Source organism: Terrapene carolina, unplaced genomic scaffold (assembly GCF_002925995.2).
Source record: "Terrapene carolina triunguis isolate 2854851 unplaced genomic scaffold, T_m_triunguis-2.0 Scaffold68, whole genome shotgun sequence".
Lineage (NCBI taxonomy): Eukaryota > Metazoa > Chordata > Testudines > Emydidae > Terrapene > Terrapene triunguis.
Window position 1 is genome coordinate 66,975,766 of NW_020664419.1, and position 15,818 is coordinate 66,991,583.

At 39.5% G+C, this 15,818-nt stretch overlaps 1 protein-coding gene across 1 annotated transcript in view; it reads right to left on the minus strand.

Annotated features, from left to right (window-relative positions):
* LIN7A (lin-7 homolog A, crumbs cell polarity complex component) overlaps positions 1-15,818 on the minus strand; it is a 56,065-nt gene that overhangs the window by 16,681 nt on the left and 23,566 nt on the right. Inside the window, exon 3 of the mRNA XM_029910872.1 lies at positions 2,012-2,083. Within this exon, the coding sequence (XP_029766732.1) occupies positions 2,012-2,071 (60 nt within the window). The 5' untranslated portion in view covers positions 2,072-2,083. The remainder of the gene's footprint in view (positions 1-2,011; positions 2,084-15,818) is intronic.

Consider the following 15,818-nt stretch of genomic DNA (forward strand, 5'->3'; position numbering starts at 1 on the left):
TCCTTACTGCTGTGCAAGACACTGATATAACCTTCTGCTGTACTTCTAATGTATGTAATTTGGATAAAGTTAATTGCCCCCCCCAATATATATATGGGACTGATTATTTGGTTTATTCTTTGCCCCCAAATAAATCCTGAAGAAAGATATTTTCATTTAAACTCTTTTATTAAATAGCCTCAATAAAATCTTCCTCTTGAAAAAAGTGCTGATAGATTAATAACTTTTACAACAGGGGCATGAACTTTTATACTGTAACTGCACTTTATATAAATAGGACTAGAAAAGTAATGCTAAATAATCTTCAGATTATGAAAGTATAAAATGAATTCAACTAAATGACTATTCTCACTATAGAAAAATTACAAATATGTAAGGTATTGTAAATCTTGTATGAAGAAAAGAAAAACATTCTTTATTCAATCTTTCACTAGCAATTGTCTCTTTTTAAGTGTCGACCCTGGTAAAGCATTAAGTAAACATTAAAAAATTATTTTTACTTTTCAACATATCCTCAGATTTAAAATTACTGCAGTAATTCTACATTATGTTAATGCTTGTTCAGCATTCTAATAATGTTTATGCTTAATGGAAGCTAGTAGACGATATGAATATAATGGATTATTCTCAGTTATATGTACTTGCTCATGCAAACCTTGTCATCATGCATACATTTAAATGTCAGACATGAATGCACTAGGAAAATACAATGCAGACAGCCCAGAAATAACCAGGAAGTATTGCGATATTCAAACATTGCTCTGTAACCTTGCTGTTCTATATGAATAAGAAATGAGAATGGCAAACACTATTCAGAATTTTTCACCCTTTATTATACCACATAGCAATCATTTTTGTGTTTGCCTACAGTGTAAACAAATCATAATCTAACATAATTTTCTACATTCAGTAGTAGAACCTTTACAAATCTACATTGTTCATTTGAAGTTTCAATTAGATAAAGGTTAACTCATAAGAAAAAAACCTAACTCAATATAACAAAAATGAAATAAAAAATCAAATGTAGGAAAATATTTTGGTTACTGTACAGTAGGCTAATTATTTTAAACGTACTGGTTACCATAGGGAACATTTCTCTGAAATACTGTAGGTGTCTTTGATATGTATTTTTGATCTTTGTGTGTTTTTACTGTTGTCTTAGGTTTTGTTTTTATTTATTTGCTGCTTTTCCCCTAGTGTAGCTTTACAAGGGTGTAATCACATTAAAACTAGTGGGATTTTGCCATTGACTTCCCTGGGGGAAGGATTGGGTCTTAATGAATTATTTTCCTGAAAAAATACCATGGTTTTCCTAGAATACGCTTACTGCACGATATCTACATAACCCGTTTACCATGTGGCGGGTAATCTTCCTTTACCATTTGGTACAGAGGGAGTAATTCCATGATGAAGCCCTGTTGGAAGCAATTATTTTTGTTCGTGCACTGAAAACACAAAGCATATTACATATTGGGTACAATAGGGATTCTTCCATCAATACAGGGGAATTCACACATCGTTACCACTCACTTTTCTCAGACTTACATACTTGGGCCCTGTCTTTCAGAAGTGATGGGCACCCACAGCTCCCATTGACTTCAATTGGAGTCTTCTGTGCTCAGCACCTCTGAAAATCCTACATGCATTGATTGGAGGCTAGACCACCTGCTACTTGGGATGAGCCTTATAGGAGAATTTGTCATAAAAATATTGGTATTCCAGGTTTAATTCTACAGAATGAACCAGTAGATTTGCTTTTGCAAACTGATTTTTCAATAAACCACCAAATCCCATGATATCATTCTCTTTTCTTAAGCTATAGAAGCAGCACAAAGGTTAAATTTGCCATTAGGATTGTTACCTGGGAAGTAGCACTGGTTCTAGACTCTGGGCTGCCACTGATGTCTAAATTTTCTTACAGAGCACACACGAATACCTGAAACACACACGCGCACAGTCAATTACTAGGTCACTTTGGTAACATGTACTTCAATAGTTGCACAGGTCTTACCTTTGCAGTGGCCCTGGCACGGAATTCTGGGCAGCCATTAACAGTTATGGTTTCATGCATATATTGATATACCTAAAATGTTCATGGAAATAAAGAGGAATTAATTATAGGAACAAAACCTTAATTTATTTTACCCTATCCAGGATACACTCTTTCCATCATAAGATGGTTTCATTAATGTTCCATTAGTACAATTAGGGAATCCTGTGTTTGTTGCCCTAGCTGTACATTTAGTTCCCTTGAAGACATTCTGTGCAATCCTCTGTCTAAGTCTCCCAAAATTGCTCCCTGGCCATGTCTGCCTTGGACTGTGTCAATTGCCTCTGACAGGAACTTGTTGAGTTTCTGTGACCTCTGAACCCCCTCATGAATTGGGAAGTCAGGAGGCGGAAGTAAAAAACAAAACAAACCCCCCCCCCCAACCTTTTCTGATAGGGTCTGCGGAGGGAAGTCCAAATTAAATCTCAGGGAATTTAATTGTAGAACGTGGGCATCGTACTCAGCACTACAGACCTTCACCATCTAAGCTTGGTGGTGGTGGTGAATTTAATCTTTGCTGTAACTTATTGGCATTAGTCTGTCATGACAAATAGTGGGGAATAAGGGATGGCAATCTGGGTGGTAGGTTAGCAATGGTTAACATTGGGGATGATCCTTGATGGATTGGGACCCTGTGTAGCCACACAAGTTATATAAAATGAAGAATCCCAATAGCTGTAACTTTCTGCACAATGTTCTCTTCCTTGCTCCCCTTTCTCTTGCCCCTAACCCCCCTTTTCATCCTTCCCCCTTAGATCTTCTCTCTTAAAGAATAGGGAGATGGCATCTTCTCTTACGGTGTTATCCTGGGTCCCCAGGAATGAGTGCAGAGAGGAGGTGATGGAGTTCTGATACCCTGCCCTGGTGATGAACAACCTTTTATTTTATGTTATTTTATTTTGTTTTTTAAATTAGTGAGGGGCTGATGGGAGTTATAGATGAGCAGAGGCAGAAAAGGCTCAGGCAGCAATCCAAGAAATAGAGCCTGGGTACCAGTTGCACTACCCCCTTCCCTTATCCGCCTGGTAGCCCAAACCACATGCACAACTCATCAGTGTGGGTTAGAGAGGAGAGTCCGTTCTTTCTAGGTAGCTGCCATCTTTAGGCAACAGATGTTGGAATTCACAGGCAGCCTGGTAGGACAGAACAACACTGCTAGGAAAAAACTTGAAATGTGGAACATCCCACATAATGCTTGACATCTGAAAGGTATGGTCAGAATCCCATATAACCTTCCGTGTAATGTCTACAAGAAAATATTTATTAGCCACATGTAACTCCTCTGTTAGCAGTTCTCTTACAAAGCTAGAGCTTTTGCCAGTTCTTAGAATTTGTCTTGAGCCAGAGTAATAAAATTCAAAAGGAGAGTCTTATTTCTGTGGAAACTTGGACAGACAATTAGTATCTCTTGTGGCTTGCCTATTCTGAAAAAATCAGTTGGCCCCTAAATATTTCCAGCTGTACTGGGTAAGATCTACAGAATGCCCTTTCTGTATCTGATATACAATTCAGTATTTTTCTATAGCATTGTTTATACAGTTTCACGCTGCACAGATTAATTTGTATGTACAAATGCGGAGTAAATTTTACATTTGCAGTTACACTGTACCACACAGGTAGCATGTGCAGATGTGGTGGGGGAGAGCGGAAGAAGGATGCAATGGCTAAGTTTAGGGATGGAGAAGTTTTTTGGGTTTTGGTTTTTTTACATGAGAGGTGCAGCTACCCCAATGAAGAAGGGAGAATGCAATGTGCAGGTAGGTGGAAATCAAGGTAATGGCAAAACAAGGGAAGGGCTATCTAATAGATAACTGAAATTTTTTATAGCATCCAAATGTAGTAGGCACTTTCCTACAGAGTGGAGAACTCTTTGATTATCACCAGCATAGAAATCATCCTGGGGCTGAATTCTGAACAATAGTGTCTAATGGGGATAAAACAGATTAAGGGAACAAGATGAAACCTTTTGCCCATCTCTTGTTAGGGTGAAATCCTGATCCTGTTGAAACAAATGGCAAAACTTACATTGCCTTCAGTAGGGCCAAGATATCACCCTAAAACTTAAAAATAAATAAATAACAAATAATAACCAGGTACTGAGATCACTGACTCGGTAATCATTTCTTTTTTGTACGATGACAGTGAATTGTGTTGAGAATTAACCACAACATTCTATCAAGCTAAATCCTGAGAAGTTATTTGAGATGTTGATTATATAACTTGGAGAAGCCAAGGGGTGGTGGGTATTCATATAGTCAGCAGTTATCAAGCAGAACTGATATGACTCAATAGTGTCTGTATATTATCAGTGTGTATATGGCAGGTTGAGGTTGAGGCAGAGGCTACATAGGTAACTAAACTGCATACTGATGAGAGAACAAGGCTTTTAGAATGCCATTGAGCCAATGTAATGTTTGCTGTCTGTCTTTCTTTCTGCAATCAGTCATACAAAAGCAAGAACTTCAAATCTTTCCAGTCACTAAGAATTTTTTAAAATTAGCAAATTTAAGATGGTGTTCTCTAAAGAATTGTCAGTATCACCATGGTGACCATAACATCTGTAATATAGTTCTATTCGGACAGGAATTTATCTTGTAATTTAAAACCCCTTCACTACAAGCAATTGATGCTATTACCCTTGAATATCAGCTTGATGCAACAGCAAATCCAGTTACCCTACCTGATTGTCACATAATGCTTAATATAATTTGAGATTAAGAGAGATAAAATATACATCTAAATGACTTTCACATTATTAAGTTAAACAAAACAATAAAAGGATTAACTATACCAGTTCCAACAAGACCTTGAGGCTTTGAGTATGTTACAGATTACTTGTTGTAACATCATATACAAAGCATATAGAGCTCCATAAATAACTACCATATGTCTGTAGCCACAATATCTCTTTTATCTAAATTATCTCAGTATCACTTCAGACATTTAGATTATATTGTGCACAAAAAAATGGACACAAGCAATCAATTCTGTTGCCTATCCTATGTGTACACATACACTAAAAATGTTCTTTGTTCTCAAGGTAAAAAAGATCATTTTTATTTTCAGAAGGGAACACAGCTGTTTTTTTTCAACACGCAGTATATGTCAAGGACAGAAACAGTTTTTAAAATCTTATTGCCAATTCCAACATCAGCAATACATCCAATGAAAGATTTCTTAACATACTGCAATTCTCATAAATACAACAGAATTTTTTTTAGAAGATTCACCAAAGATTTACTCAGATAAAACATCACTCATGATAAATCAAACATGATGACAAAGGTACTGTACTATAATTACAAGTGTCTGAATTAATCTTTAGGGACATTTATTGAAGAGGTCTTTGAAAATGGTGTCCTGTGGTGCCCATGAAACACCAATCACCTTGAAAGACCATGTGGGATCCAGTTTAATGTGCCATGTCTTTTTTGTCATTTCAGTGGAAAAGCAAACAGACTATAATTGCTTTCATTTTAATCTTTTTTTCTCCAACAGAAATAATGTGAATATACAAATAAAGCAAGAAGAAGTCAAAGGTTCAATTTAATTTAAAGATGTTTGCCAGTCTAACTATCCATATAAAAAGAAAAATCCCTACTTTTTCCAAATAATATTGCAGGGTTATAGCCCAGAGGTTTTCCTTGCCACCAAAGTGAACTGTAAACTATAATGAAGTATCATCAACAAGCTGAGGCACTGAGACATGAGGAAGTAGCATGAACATTACTACATTGCAAAGCACTTGATATTAAATTTTGTGTGTATGGTTGGTGAAATGGTGGCCTGTTCCTTAACGGGCCTGGTGCCTGGTCAGTTATCAGACCCACTGGAAAGGGAGTGAGTGATTATAAAAGCCAGCAAGTGGCTCATTTGAGGGGGAACAGCAGGGAGAAGCTGCAGGAAGGGGCAGGGTCCTGCAGGAGCCCCTGCGAAGGAAGGCAGGCTCCATGTGGTAAGTCCTGGGACTTGCGGCTGGCTAGGAAGCCTCATCTGACAGACTCCATTTTCCTTTTATGAGTTTGTCGATATACGGACAATAAATGGAGCCCAAAGCCAAGGTTTAAAGACTAATTTGGTATGGCTGATAATTCCCCAGGCTGGTGATGAGGCAAGTATCTTATAGCTGGTTTTTAAAAGTGTAAAGTGCCTAAAATTCTAGATGGATACTGGTAAATAAATAAATACTGAAGACCAATATGTGTAAGAGCTTCACTGATTGGTACTGACCACTCTAGTATACGCACTACATGGAAGCCTTCATTTTAACATGAAGGAAAGTAAAAATGGTTAACATCCATTGTGCTGTCTGTTTCAAGAAAAGCTTCTAAAGCCAGGTATTTATTGTGCAATATTTATTTCTTAATCTAAAATACTGAAAATGAATGTCACTGAAGCTGCAAAGGCTGTTTTGGAGGCACAGGGTTGGAAGGTTGGTTGGAAGGGCACTAGGGAAGAATTCAATTGTAGTAGCAACTGCGAGGATGGGGAAAGACCACAGAAGAAACTGGGGAAGCCATCCCCACAAGCAATTTATAAAAATGGAGCTGCAGGTGAAATTTCATTATTTCCAAACAAAGAGCTGCAATTGTAGGTTAAATGGTGACATTTCACCTTTTCTTTGAGGAAAAAAAAATGATTTCTAGGAAGAATGTCAACTCCCACATGTGAACGTTCATGAAGCAAAAATGTGATGTATGTAGGTATTTATTTTTTATTCATGCAGCTCTAATTTGCCGTATGGAGCCAGAAATACCTAGCTTTGCGTTCCACTTCCATATGCCACATGCAACACAACACTCTTATCGAGAAGCACTCCAGATAGCGTGAATATAGTATTCAGCCACCATTTATGTAGCTTGTACAATTAGGAGCCTTAGCTATAATAAACTAGGTAGGAGCTTTAGCTATAATAAGCTAAAGCTGCTCCCTCACAGTACTTTGCAATCCATGCCGTTCTTTGCAGTGAATCCCCATTGGAGCACAGGAGTTTTAGCTGGCATAGGGAGGTGTACATTATAATAATAAGTACCTAGCTCTTACATAGTGCTTTGGATCAGTAGATCTCAAAGCATTTTACAAAGGAGGTCAGGATCGTTATCCCCGGTTTACAGACAGTAGATGTGACTTTCCCAAGGTCCTCAGCAGGCCAATGGCAGAGCCAGGAATAGAACACAGGTGTCCCAGTCTCAGTCCAGTGCTCTGTCCACTAGGCCTCACAGCCTCCTGTTACATAACATTCCTTCCTCCCTTCTCCCACAAGCACTAGAGGATAGCTTGGTGACAGAAGCTATTGACCAAGGGCCCAAAACAGTGTAATGTGGACTGAGAATGCAGACTGGCCTACTGAAGTCCTGGTAAAGTTGTGGGAAGACACTTAGGAAGTGTAATGCAGTCAACGCTCTGTTGCACGAGGGACACTACCAGAACCATTCTGTAAGAGCCTATGTGTGGCAGTGTGTTTACTGCTTGAGTTCTCGAAGTTACAGTTTAAATAGAGACTTCACTCAGTTAACCCCTTTAAAAGGCTGATGTTTCTTCCAGTGGTGAAATGTTACAGATGTGGGTTCCACCCTATTCATAGCAATAACAGCACATTCAGAGGACTTTAGATTGCTTCAGCCTGAAAAATGAAGGCCCCCCCCCCCCCAAAAAAGGCAAGAAACAGAAACAAAATTTCGGAGGGGAGAAAAAAAGATTTATTTATAGAATTAGAGGACAAACTAGGACAAATTATAAAGAAATTGAGAGTGGTAAGATACAGTACCAGATGAACTTCTTAAGAATTCTAAAGAAAGCAGCAAGCTATTTAAAAGACTTCTGTAAATATAAGAGTACTTGAGGACTACTAATGGATGGTCACTTATTTCTATAGTAGCCAAATCATGTTAGGTGCTGTATGAACAGAAACACAAGATCCTTGCTCCATGGAGATCACAAACTAAACAGAAATGAAGGATAGGGGATAGAGTGCAACAAAAGCAAGGTGATTGAGCAGTGAGGTTTAGCACCTGTTTCATTGCTGCCAGGACTTGGTTTAGGTTTTAGTAGACTTTGACTTTTAATGCTTCAGTGAGAGAAAGTCCAGGAAGTTTTAGAACTTTTGAAAAAAGTGTGTTTTAATGAGAGCAAGATAGGGACATGCCAGACAGTGCTGGGGAAGAATTTCAGATGCAGAGAGCACTAGGAGTTGAATGGGAGGAGGACAGAAATGAGGCAGTTAGTTGTGGAGTTTTCACACATTTCTTCATGCCACAAAAACAGATGATGGCAGACCAGTAGGCAGGAGCTGAGCTGTACAGCAGAATTTCTGTAGACTTTTCTCTCGAGCGTCCATATATACTCTAGACACACTTCGAGTTGACTCCACACCTTAAACTCTTTTATAGCATCTTTTAATAGATTAGGTAGTTCTCAAGACCAACAATATTTGTGTAATACACAATTCAGTTTTTTCCTCTCTGGACTGAAGTGAATGAAAAACATATCTCCAAGAAATGGAACAGATAGGCCCTCAAGATTAATACGGTGTATACATGTCACTGCTCATATCCTGTGAAATCTTTTCTACAGAGCTACACCAAAACAAACATTACAACACACAACAGCAAAATAGAGTATATATTTAACAACATTAACAGGTGATCTAAGAAAGAAGGTGATCTTGTTTGCACTATTGAAATATTGGTCCCAGTAAAATTGAATTGATTAGAACAGGATTCATAATATGGACCTTCCTGCTTGTTTGCAATTAAATAACATTCCTGTGGCAACTACAGCAATTGCTTGGACAGAAGAAGATTCATAGATTCATAGATTCTAGGACTGGAAGGGACCTCGAGAGGTCATCGAGTCCAGTCCCCTGCCCGCATGGCAGGACCAAATACTGTCTAGACCATCCCTGATAGACATTTATCTAACCTACTCTTAAATATCTCCAGAGATGGGGATTCCACAACCTCCCTAGGCAATTTATTCCAGTGTTTAACCACCCTGACAGTTAGGAACTTTTTTCTAATGTCCAACCTAGACCTCCCTTGCTGCAGTTTAAGCCCATTGCTTCTTGTTCTATCCTCAGAGGCTAAGGTGAACAAGTTTTCTCCCTCCTCCTTATGACACCCTTTTAGATACCTGAAAACTGCTATCATGTCCCCTCTCAGTCTTCTCTTTTCCAAACTAAACAAACCCAATTCTTTCAGCCTTCCTTCATAGGTCATGTTCTCAAGACCTTTAATCATTCTTGTTGCTCTTCTCTGGACCCTTTCCAATTTCTCCACATCTTTCTTGAAATGCGGTGCCCAGAACTGGACACAATACTCCAGCTGAGGCCTAACCAGAGCAGAGTAGAGCGGAAGAATGACTTCTCGTGTCTTGCTCACAACACACCTGTTAATACATCCCAGAATCACGTTTGCTTTTTTTGCAGCAGCATCACACTGTTGACTCATATTTAGCTTGTGGTCCACTATAACCCCTAGATCCCTTTCTGCCGTACTCCTTCCTAGACGGTCTCTTCCCATTTTGTATGTGTGAAACTGATTTTTTCTTCCTAAGTGGAGCACTTTGCATTTGTCTTTGTTAAACTTCATCCTGTTTAACTCAGACCATTTCTCCAATTTGTCCAGATCATTTTGAATTATGACCCTGTCCTCCAAAGCAGTTGCAATCCCTCCCAGTTTGGTATCATCCGCAAACTTAATAATCGTACTTTCTATACCAATATCTAAGTCGTTAATGAAGATATTGAACAGAGCCGGTCCCAAAACAGACCCCTGCGGAACCCCACTCGTTATGCCTTTCCAGCAGGATTGGGAACCATTAATAACAACTCTCTGAGTACGGTTATCCAGCCAGTTATGCACCCACCTTATAGTAGCCCCATCTAAATTGTATTTGCCTAGTTTGTCGATAAGAATATCATGCGAGACCGTATCAAATGCCTTACTAAAGTCTAGGTATACCACATCCACAGCTTCTCCCTTATCCACAAGACTCGTTATCCTATCGAAGAAAGCTATCAGATTGGTTTGACATGATTTGTTCTTTACAAATCCATGCTGGCTGTTCCCTATCACCTTACCACCTTCCAAGTGTTTGCAGATGATTTCCTTAATTACTTGCTCCATTATCTTCCCTGGCACAGAAGTTAAACTAACTGGTCTGTAGTTTCCTGGGTTGTTTTTATTTCCCTTTTTATAGATGGGCACTATATTTGCCCTTTTCCAGTCTTCTGGAATCTCTCCTGTCTCCCATGATTTTCCAAAGATAATAGCTAGAGGCTCAGATACCTCCTCTATTAGCTCCTTGAGTATTCTAGGATGCATTTCATCAGGCCCTGGTGACTTGCAGGCATCTAACTTTTCTAAGTGATTTTTAACTTGTTCTTTTTTTTATTTTATCTGCTAAACCTACCCCCTTCCCATTAGCATTCATTAGGTTAGGCATTCCTTCAGACTTCTCGGTGAAGACCGAAACAAAGAAGTCATTAAGCATCTCTGCCATTTCCAAGTTTCCTGTTACTGTTTCTCCCTCTTCACTAAGCAGTGGGCCTACCCTGTCTTTGGTCTTCCTCTTGCTTCTAATGTATTGATAAAAAGTCTTCTTGTTCCCCTTTATTCCCTTAGCTAGTTTGAGCTCATTTTGTGCCTTTGCCTTTCTAATCTTGCCCCTGCAAGAGTATTCATGTATTTTTATCTGACGAGTATAAGTGTTTTTTTTTTCCTTTTTGGGGAAAAAAGTTAATGGCAACATCTCCTCCGCTTGCTCATCATTTTATCTCCTTGCTCTCTCTCTCTCTACCCGCCCCACTTTCTACCATCTGTTCTTTGACCGCTCCACTTTCATATGTTTCCCTGCTGCTTAGTTCCCTATTTCTTTTGCTCCTATATATGTGCTATTCAACTATATGATCCTCTGTCCCCGGACATAATCACCCTGCAGACTCCAGTCTCTGGGATGACTCTTGCTCCTTTCCTCCAGCTACTATGTAGCACCAGCAGGGCCGGCTCCAGCATTTCTGCCGCCCCAAGCAAAAAAAAAAAAAAAGGCGCAATCCCGATCGGTGGCGGCAATTGGAGAGGAAAAAAAAAAAAAAAGCCGCGATTGGCGGCGGCAGTTCGGCGGCAGGTCCTTCACTCCTAGAGGGAGTGAGGGACCTGCTGCTCCCGAATTGCCGCAGGTGCCGCCCCTCTCCCTTGGCCGCCCCAAGCACCTGCTTGTTAAGCTGGTGCCTGCAGCCGGCCCTGAGCACCAGGCTCTTATGAAGGCAGCTAAGCTGCTCTCCTTCCCCTTCCCCCATTATTGTTTTTTAGGCCTCCAGTCACCTCTTCACCTCTGCACACCTTTAGGGGCAATCCGAAACAAAGACAGTAAGTGTCGTGTGACCAGATAGCTCTCTGTGGAAAACCAGCAAGGCTCCAAGGACTGTCATTGGTAGACCATGGACCACAGTTTGGGCGCCGCTGAGCTAAGACTCTGTTAATTTTATCTTTTTTTCTAGTCTTACAAGTCTGCTTGGGGACATGTTTTTTGTTACTGGTTGTCTGATTGTCCTTGTGCCAGGCTTCTCTTCCCCAGGAATGTTTAGCCTCTGAACACTATCTTTTAATTTCTACTTTCAAGTAAGAAAAATAGGAATAGGTTATTGATTACAATTATTTCTGCACTTACACAAGAGTGCCAGTAAATGAAAATATGCAAAAGTAACAGCATCAGTTAAATAAATGATTCAAGACAAAAAGAAGTCCTTTACAGAAGTCACCAACTCAATGAGCATAAAAGGTTATCTCTGCCAATTATAAATATTTATGTAGATATTTTAGATCATATGGAAAAATTAAGGACTCCATGCCAAAACCAAATCAGAGACTAATCTATAAAGTCAGCAAGTCACAGATAAGAAGTTATTTTTATTTAAAGAAAAAGGAAGGTAGGAAACTTATATGATGCCAAACACAACGGTGGGTGTATATATGTGGATTGATGCCAGGGTGAATCCAGAGTTCTGTAGCTTTCTCCATACCCACTCGTGATGTTTCCCTCCTCACTGTTCCTTCATCCCACCCTTGGATTAGTCTAGCCTGGCACTTCCACCCTGCTAGTTAGGAAATGCTGTACTAGGTCAATGCGAGTAAAGAGACTTGCCACAGATGGGCTACCTGTTGTGTCCCCCACTCTCACCACATGCAATTTCACATATTTCTGTTTTTCTTGTGTGCTAATTTTAGATAATCTCATGAGGTAAACAGGCTCAGGAGGGGTAAGTACTGGATAATAAAAGAATGGTAATATATTTTCCACCTCAGTTACAAGTTATAATTAAGATACTGTAACACATTACTTGAACACCTGTGGTCCATAAACCAGTAGTATGGAGAGTTGTAGGTCACGGGTTCTGGCTCTTCCTCTTCTTCCTTTACAGCTGCCAAATAGCATTAAAGTACAGCTATACAGATATTATTTGCCAAATTGCTTTCCCATAGTGATAGTTACCACAGGGATGTTTTGCGCTCGAGAACTGGGATGGGGGATATTTTGTCTGACTCAGAATAGAAGAGGGAGTATTTCATGGGGCAGTCTCTCTAAATGGTGGTTCCCACCGTGGAAGACTTTAAGAACCTCTGCTGCTAACAAATCTGTGGCCATCTAAAAACATCATGGTTATCGCTATGTTGCATATCCTATCCTCTTGTAACTTCACGGTGTCAGTGGATGCTCCTTTTCCACAAGCACAATTCCCTATCACATGAGTAAATGGAGGACTGGTGTTAGGATTGCATGGCATGCAATGCGTGGTCACATAATTCTGGATAGAACCAGAATTAGGCACTGAGATTTTGTTTGCATCTGTCTGTATACATATAATACATGCACAGATGTACATACATAGTATATAAGATCAACATTATTTTCAATTTTGCAGTCTGAAGCACACTGACAAAAGACCTCTTTTTAAAACGGACAAAACAAACATGCACCTGTGAGCACAATAAAGTGAAAACAACTGAAAAATAAATCCCTGCAGGGAGACATTTGTGACATATTATGAGTTTACAAGAAATAATAAAAAAAAATCTATATTACAGAAATTGTTTCCTGTAGCTACTGAACTTTGACAACTTACAGAAAAGCTGTATTTTTTATTAGCTGGCACTGTAAGAAGCGGCTATTTGTATGTGATCAAATAAATATAAGGTGGTCATTTAGGCTGCAATCATTTTGAACATTTTGGTATGGTAATCTTTCATTACTCTGTAAGTAGTTTTGTGTTTGCATCAGGAAATCTGTTAGCAGCTACCCTCAGAGACAAACATCTGCATCATTATCACAGCTGTCAGAACAATCCCCTACAGTGCAGCCACAATGTGTCATTTTGCCTTATGCAGCACAGAGGATAACTCATTAAAAAGCCCAAACCTGCAAATGAACTAAATCTCATTTAACTTCCTGAGGTGATATGACAGTTTTAATTACAGAACATATGAAAGAAATATATGAAAATGTAAAAGCTAACATTTGTAATATGAGGATATTTTAATAAAACATTCCTTTCGGGGAGGGGAAGAAACTAGGTCAGTTTTACCAAAGTGAAAAATGCTCTGAATCTTGATACTTTATTAAACTATCCTTAGGCAGTGAAAAAAATCTGCTTTGGGGTTGAAATATCCTCCAAAATAATTGAAGTTTAACCAATGTAAGGGGAAAAAATTTAATTTAAGATGCCACACTTTCTGTAGGATCCAGTTAGAGCCTAAAAATTTGTTTTGATCCAAAAGATCTTTTTATCTTGTTTTCTGTTGCTTTTAAAAAAATACTTGATAGATACTTGGATACCATGCTGACGGGGCCATATAAATACTTAGCTTAGTCTTTGAGTTACCAGATGACCTCTCCCATTAATTTTTATCAATACTATCGGTTGCTACATTTCAGCTTTCATTTCAATCACCCTTTAGCTGCTAGTGCCCTTTTCATCTGCCTTCACATCTCTTACTGTAATTACATATGCTTTGTAAAACTGGCAGCTGTAACAAACAGAATTGGTTGGATTAGCATCTTGCTCTAGTTTTGGGACTAGGTTTTCTGCATGCTGGTAAGCGTGGGAAGGAAGGGACAAGGAGAGTCTTACCCCCTCTTTCTGGGCTTTTGTGCAAGGGCTGGACGCAGTCTTGGTGCTTGAATTCCTGCAGTGTGAGGACTGTGACTGTCCTGTGCTGAAAGTCACAGTGAATGACCCCCCAGGGCGTAGGATGAACTGGGGCCATGGTCTCACTCCCTTCTGTGTTGGCCACGAGAGCATAACAGATGCACGTAGCATGCATGCTGTCATGTCTTCCACAGTGTGTGCTCTGACATGTATTGGATGAGTCAGACAGAATGCTCCTGGTACTGCTGCTAGGGCATGATATCTCTGCACGCCCTCCCTTCCCTCCTGCAATGTGATTTCTTACTGAAAAAGCCAGATTAGTCAACTGAACTTAATTTACATTCTAATAAGATTAATAGAAATTAGACACTGAAAATACCTATTAGGTCATTTGGCGTATGTCCTTGTTCCAGAAGCACAGAGCACTCCCCATTCCATTTGAAATAAATGGGAGCTGTTGCTGCTCAGCACCTCTATAGAAAAGGCTCAAGATGTCTCAAGTTTGGACACCCAAAATCAGTGGCCTTTTTTGAAAATACTGGCCTCAGTCTGTCTTTGGAGGCTTTTACAGCAATTTATAGCAGCTGGAAATGAGGATGGGAGCAACCAGCTCCCAGCTGACCACTTATAATCCACAGACCATAATTTAGTAACCCCATCTCTCAACTCATTGCCTATTCTGGTTTGGAGAAGTATCTGAGCCTTCAATAACACACACTTCCTTCACTTTATCAGTGAGTCGGTATGGGCTGCAGACCACAGCAACTCTACACCAAACATAAACAGTTTTCTCAGTGCCTCGCCAAAAATCAGCAGCTGGCTAAAGCTGAGCACATCATCCTATTATCTGAGTGCATTCCAAGTGTTTCTTCTACCTGGCTGGAATGGAAGTGAGAGAGAGTGAGACTATTTGTTTCTATTTTTAGACCCGTGGGAGGCAAACAGATAACATGGGGTTCATAGAGGTAGACTTAGAATTAGACAAGCTTTTCCCCCCTCTGAGGGAGTAACCCAGAAGTATAGATTGAAAGACACTTCTCAAGAATTTCCTAAAAGACTTTGGTGGATGGGAGTAGGGAACCATTGGGGGCTGTAACAAGGCAGGAACGCAAGTCTGTAGTAAAACTCCACTGGTCCACTCCAGTGGACTGCCAGAATAAATATTTTTCTCATCAGTTCACTTGGCTGCAGATTTCTCTGATAATGAAGAAGCAGGCTTGAGATGAACTGCAGTAAAGGCTATTGTTATCCTCCAGAGTTTTATATAATCAAACATGATACTGCGACGCTAAACAAAAATGATAATGTAGGGAAAGCAAATAGGTTGCTGATTTGCGTATCCAATGTTGTATTAGAACAATCTTCCATGAAATAAGTAACTGCAGCAAGCTCTGTACAGAATTAGCTAAATCAAATTAGGACAGTTTATTAGAATTCTAACAATTATGCAGCAGCAACCTAGCCAAAAACTGACATGAGACAAATACAGCATTATTTTACTATTGGTTGTTTGCAGGCTTTTTTGGAATATTGGTTTTTTTTCCCCCGGGGCACAGCTAAGCAAGCTGAGCACAAATGCAAGTAGTTATATAGCCAGCAGCCATCCCCAACAATTGATCTTTA